The 5908-nt window shown below is 35.7% G+C and overlaps 1 protein-coding gene across 1 annotated transcript in view; it reads left to right on the top strand.

Annotated features, from left to right (window-relative positions):
• The window catches only part of LOC107601146 (voltage-dependent L-type calcium channel subunit beta-2-like), a 25870-nt gene extending 21006 nt beyond the window's left edge, over positions 1-4864 (top strand). The window contains exons 9-10 of the mRNA XM_016293202.1: positions 2971-3455; positions 4359-4864. Coding sequence (XP_016148688.1) covers positions 2971-3455; positions 4359-4674 — 801 coding nt within the window. The 3' untranslated portion in view covers positions 4675-4864. The remainder of the gene's footprint in view (positions 1-2970; positions 3456-4358) is intronic.
• Positions 4865-5908: the final 1044 nt, after the last annotated feature.

The following is a 5908-nucleotide window of genomic DNA, read 5'->3' as shown; positions in this document are numbered from 1 at the left end:
GAGATAGGTGGCGGTAATGCACTTATAAGTCTGCGATCTGCCGTACAGCAAGAAGAAGAAGATGCGTCACGCGCCGGCTGTCGAGGACGTGCTCAGGACACGCTCAGGTCTATGGAGGATCAGAAAGCTCTCGGATTTCATCAAAAATATCTTAATTTGTGTTCTGAAGATGAACAAAGGTCTTGCGGGTTTGAAACGACATGAAGGTGAGTAATAAATGGTGAACTATCCCTTTAATGAAATCAAGGAAATTTAAGGAAATTGGAATTACTGAATTATTACAATTGGAATTTTTAAACGGAATCAGAACGAGAACCAGAATTGTTTTGATTCCTTATGATTCCCTTCCATAATTGTGTCTTTAAAGTTGTTCCTGTTTTGTTGAATTCCTTAAATTGCATGTTACTTCACCACATTATTCTTTCTGAATAGTAATGGTAGCTTAATTGCTTTTAGTGGTTGGGTTCTCTGTTATTCTCAGCATTACTCTCTGACTGTCGTGTGTGTTTATAGCAGAGGTTCAGAGTGAGATCGAGAGGATCTTTGAACTGGCTCGCACACTGCAGCTGGTGGTTCTTGACGCCGACACGATAAACCACCCGGCCCAAATGGGAAAAACGTCTCTTGCACCTATTATTGTCTACATCAAGATCACCTCTCCAAAGGTACACACACACATATATACTTTAAAAGAATATACTTAGTCATATACTTTCGCAAAAAGTTAAACTTAAGTCCTACTTAAGTGGGCCAAAAAAGCACACTTAAGTACAATTTTTTTATTTTGTAATTCTTAGAAAAATGGTTAAAGTACTGCTGAATGTGCTGACAAGCATTTATGATAAACAAAAACAGGCTATACTTTAAAGTCATTTCAGCTGAAACTTGTATGTCATGTATTTTAATGAAGTTGCAAATGTATTAACTTTATATCATCAAATAGAACATTATAAATAAAATTATAATTAAGTACTTTACATCTTCTTCAGTATGTTAGTCAACACATCAAAATAAGTGCACTTCTTTAAAGCACAACAAAAGATTATGAAAACCATTATTTAAATGCATTTTAAAGTGAAGCATTTAAAAAAGTGCGCTTTTGCTAAATCACTCTGCTTAGGCTTCAGATCCCTTGTGAAAAGAAGCACACTAGCATACGTTTAAAAAGAGTACTTATAGAAATAACATACTCTGAAAGAATATACTTAAGTGTGAATTGAATATAATGATTTCAGACACTTAAAGGCACAATATGTAAGATTTTTTAAATATCCAAAACCCACTAGAACAGTGTTATATATTTTATTGACTTGTGTACTTACATTATCCCAAATGTTTCGAAGTCATAAAAAGCCATTTAAGTGTACTTAAAGAAAGACACTTTCATGACTATTCTTTAACTTACTATTTAAGTGGGTCGAAAAAGCAAAGTTCAACTAACTGCATTTGATATAAATTTAAACACATTTTCATTTAATTGCACCCTCATTACTCCTATTACAGATGAGTAGCCTCCGTCATGGTGAGTGTGTTTGTGTGAAGGACTGAAGCTCAGTCATGCTTTCATTTGACCAAGTTCAGAATAGTAAACCTAATTTCATGAGGATTTAGCTTAAAGGAATAACTCACCCAAAATAAAAACACCGTCATCATTAATTCACCCTCATGTCACTCGAAACTCTTTAGTCCATGAATCACAAAAGAATAATTTTCTCAAGCTGCTGTTTTCCAGACAAATGGAAATTGTTTATATGGGCTACTATTATGGTACTTCAGAGCTTTTGTGCTTTTTTATCTTGACCGTGCATGTTCATAATGTAAAAGAGCAGCAGCAACATTAATTTCTCCATAGAAGAAATAAAATAATACAGATTTTAAAACTGCATATGGATGAGTATACTGAGGTCGGTTTTGGGTGAACTGTTCCTTGGATAATCTCAGTGTTGTTGACTTTTAGAGTTTTAAATATGGAGTTAATAATTTGAATATGGATTGTTTTAAAGGGATAGTTCACCCCATTATTTACTCACCCTCAAGCCATCCTAGGTCTATATGACTTTCTTCTTTCAGACAAATGCAATCGAAGTTATATAAAAAATTGTCCTGGCCCTTTCAGGCTTTATAATGGCAGTGGGCGGGTGTTTCTGTTCAACAGTCCAAAACAAGTCCAATAAAGTGCATCCATCCATAATAAAAAGTAACTCACACGGCTCCGGGGGTGAATACAACCTACGTCTTCCGCCCGGAACGGCTTCCGTGAACAACATTTAGCGCAAGCTAGAGAAAAGGGATTATTACCTTTTAAATATTTATTTATTTTAATTTTTTTACAAAAACGCATGGATTCGCTACAGGAGGCCTTTATTCACCCCCGGAGCCATGTGAGGCACTTTTTATTATGGATGGATGCGCTTTATTAGACTTGTTATGGACTGTAGAACAGAAACACCCACCCACTGCCATTATAAAGCTTGAAAGGGATAGGACAATTTTTAATATAACTCCGATTGGATTCGTCTGACAGAAGGAAGTCATATAGACCTAGGATGGCTCAAGGGTGAGTAGTAATGGGCTGAAAAATTTAAAATTTTTGGGTGAACTATCCTTTTAACATTGGAGAGTGATAGTAGATCTATGGAAACTTACTTCCGCCACTGAATTAAAAAAAAGGTAATTGTGACTTTTTAAATTCATTCAGTGGCAGAAAACTGGCTTCCATATACTGTAGATCTGATGTGGTTTGTAGTGATTTGCAATGATTTCAGAGACTTGCGTGTGTGTGTGTGTGTTAAAAAATGTATGCATTTAGATGTTTACTTTGATTTTCTTACACACGGTTTCTTACAAAACAATAACTATCTTTTCGGTAAAACTACAGTAAGGTTCCATTTGGTAACATTAGTTGTCCACATTTAGTTTGTGTTTGCAAATCCATATAACTGCATTATTCCACACGTGTTGCTAAATCAGGGCAGAGTGGGCGAGCAGACAGCAGAGAGACCAGCGGACGACAGGACGGGCTTTTATGAAGACTACCATCATCATCATCATCACTACCAAACTCAGAAGCAAGGACGTTTGGAAGACGACAACACTGAGGAGCAAGACGCTAAAGCTAACAACAACCAAAGTGAATGGAGAAGTGGTCACAAACACCACAGCCATCATCATCATCATCATCACCACCGCCATCACAGTCGCACCACGAGGACGCTTTACAAACAAGAGACGTCAGAGTGCACATATCCAGAACCTCTCGCTGGACAAACGCAGGAAGAGGAACCACCAAACCATCATCACCATCATCACCACCAGGGTGACAAAGAGAAGGAATACGACCACAACGAGAGGAACGGCCAGCAAAGAGGAAAGCAGAGGTCACAACGAGAACCTCATCATGAGCGGGACAGGAAACGAGGAGAGGCGGAATGGGCGAGAGAGCATTACATAGAGCAGTGACACACGTGCCACATACACACTCACCTCAATCTTATGTGTTTTTACAGGCCAATGTAATGTATATGACACGTGTATCCATACACGACTTTTCCAAGTGTGGACACATTAAATAAAGACAATTATATATAATTTAATATGGCATGAATGATGAAATTCTCTTTAAAGATTGTAGAATTTTGTGTATTTATTTTTAGTTTTGTTTTTTACTTGATTTGCATTCCTGGTCTTATTGAACAAATCATAGATGCATGTATTTTTTTTAAACTTGCTCTGCTTTGAAACAATCTTGGTTTTCAGCAGATGTGAGTGACAGTTTCAGAAATGAATGCAAGTTTGGGGCAAAAAAGCCACCGAAAGTGACAAAAATGGCTAAATGTGTCCCCATATAGAAATCTGCTGTTTATTTTTTTATCGTACATATTTCGTAAATTCTTTAGGTCTAGTTAATTACTCAAATTAGTATTATTATTATTGATGGAGGCTTGTTTCCACCACAGAAAAAAAAAATAAAAAAGTAAATGTGACTTATCTTACAATTCTGACTTTTCTTCCTTGCAATTCTGAGAAAAGAAAGTCAGAATTCTGAAATACAAACTTGCGATTCTAAGAAAAGTCAGAAATCTGAGATGTAAACTAGAAAAGTTTTTTTACTAAAAAAGTCAGAATTGTAAGATAAAAAGTTGCAATTACTTTTTAGTTTTTATTCTGTGGTGGAAAAAAAAACAGAATTGTGAGATCGCAACTGCAAGAAAAAAAGTCAGAATTGTGAGATAATAAATAGTTGCGAATACCTTTTTTATTCCATGGCAGAAACAATCTTCCATAATTATTATTATTTTGTTGTTATTGAATATTCTGCTCACCCAGAAAAACTTTTCATGTTGAATTCTCTGGAGAAGTGGTCACAAACACCACAGCCATCATCATCATCATCATCACCACCGCCATCACAGTCGCACCACGAGGACGCTTTACAAACAAGAGACGTCAGAGTGCACATATCCAGAACCTCTCGCTGGACAAACGCAGGAAGAGGAACCACCAAACCATCATCACCATCATCACCACCAGGGTGACAAAGAGAAGGAATACGACCACAACGAGAGGAACGGCCAGCAAAGAGGAAAGCAGAGGTCACAACGAGAACCTCATCATGAGCGGGACAGGAAACGAGGAGAGGCGGAATGGGCGAGAGAGCATTACATAGAGCAGTGACACACGTGCCACATACACACTCACCTCAATCTTATGTGTTTTTACAGGCCAATGTAATGTATATGACACGTGTATCCATACACGACTTTTCCAAGTGTGGACACATTAAATAAAGACAATTATATATAATTTAATATGGCATGAATGATGAAATTCTCTTTAAAGATTGTAGAATTTTGTGTATTTATTTTTAGTTTTGTTTTTTACTTGATTTGCATTCCTGGTCTTATTGAACAAATCATAGATGCATGTATTTTTTTTAAACTTGCTCTGCTTTGAAACAATCTTGGTTTTCAGCAGATGTGAGTGACAGTTTCAGAAATGAATGCAAGTTTGGGGCAAAAAAGCCACCGAAAGTGACAAAAATGGCTAAATGTGTCCCCATATAGAAATCTGCTGTTTATTTTTTTATCGTACATATTTCGTAAATTCTTTAGGTCTAGTTAATTACTCAAATTAGTATTATTATTATTGATGGAGGCTTGTTTCCACCACAGAAAAAAAAAATAAAAAAGTAAATGTGACTTATCTTACAATTCTGACTTTTCTTCCTTGCAATTCTGAGAAAAGAAAGTCAGAATTCTGAAATACAAACTTGCGATTCTAAGAAAAGTCAGAAATCTGAGATGTAAACTAGAAAAGTTTTTTTACTAAAAAAGTCAGAATTGTAAGATAAAAAGTTGCAATTACTTTTTAGTTTTTATTCTGTGGTGGAAAAAAAAACAGAATTGTGAGATCGCAACTGCAAGAAAAAAAGTCAGAATTGTGAGATAATAAATAGTTGCGAATACCTTTTTTATTCCATGGCAGAAACAATCTTCCATAATTATTATTATTTTGTTGTTATTGAATATTCTGCTCACCCAGAAAAACTTTTCATGTTGAATTCTCGATATCATCTTCACTGCTGATTTGTTTAGTTAAAAAAAAAAAAAAAAGGATATTTATTTTATTTTGTGTGGATGTCATTTTGAATTGTTATTTAATGTTAATTACTTGTGTGTTAATGTTGCAAAGGTGTGTATTGCCTTGCATATAGGATAAAGAAGTTACAAAAACAACATGATAGTTTTGGTTTGTTTCTCCAGCAGTCCTGAACTCTTATTAACATACTCGATTACTAACGTAACCTCGGCTCCCTGAGATACGGAACGAGTACTGCGTCTGTTTAAGATGCTTGGGGAAAACGCCTTTTTCTCTGATGACTGAAGCCTTTCAATAACGCAGTGTAACT

This window comes from Sinocyclocheilus grahami, unplaced genomic scaffold, assembly GCF_001515645.1.
Source record: "Sinocyclocheilus grahami isolate Dianchi unplaced genomic scaffold, SAMN03320097.WGS_v1.1 scaffold300.1, whole genome shotgun sequence".
Classification (NCBI taxonomy): Eukaryota; Metazoa; Chordata; class Actinopteri; order Cypriniformes; family Cyprinidae; genus Sinocyclocheilus; species Sinocyclocheilus grahami.
The sequence above is the reverse complement of the archived record's forward strand: the minus strand, read 5'-3'. Positions and strand labels throughout refer to the sequence as shown.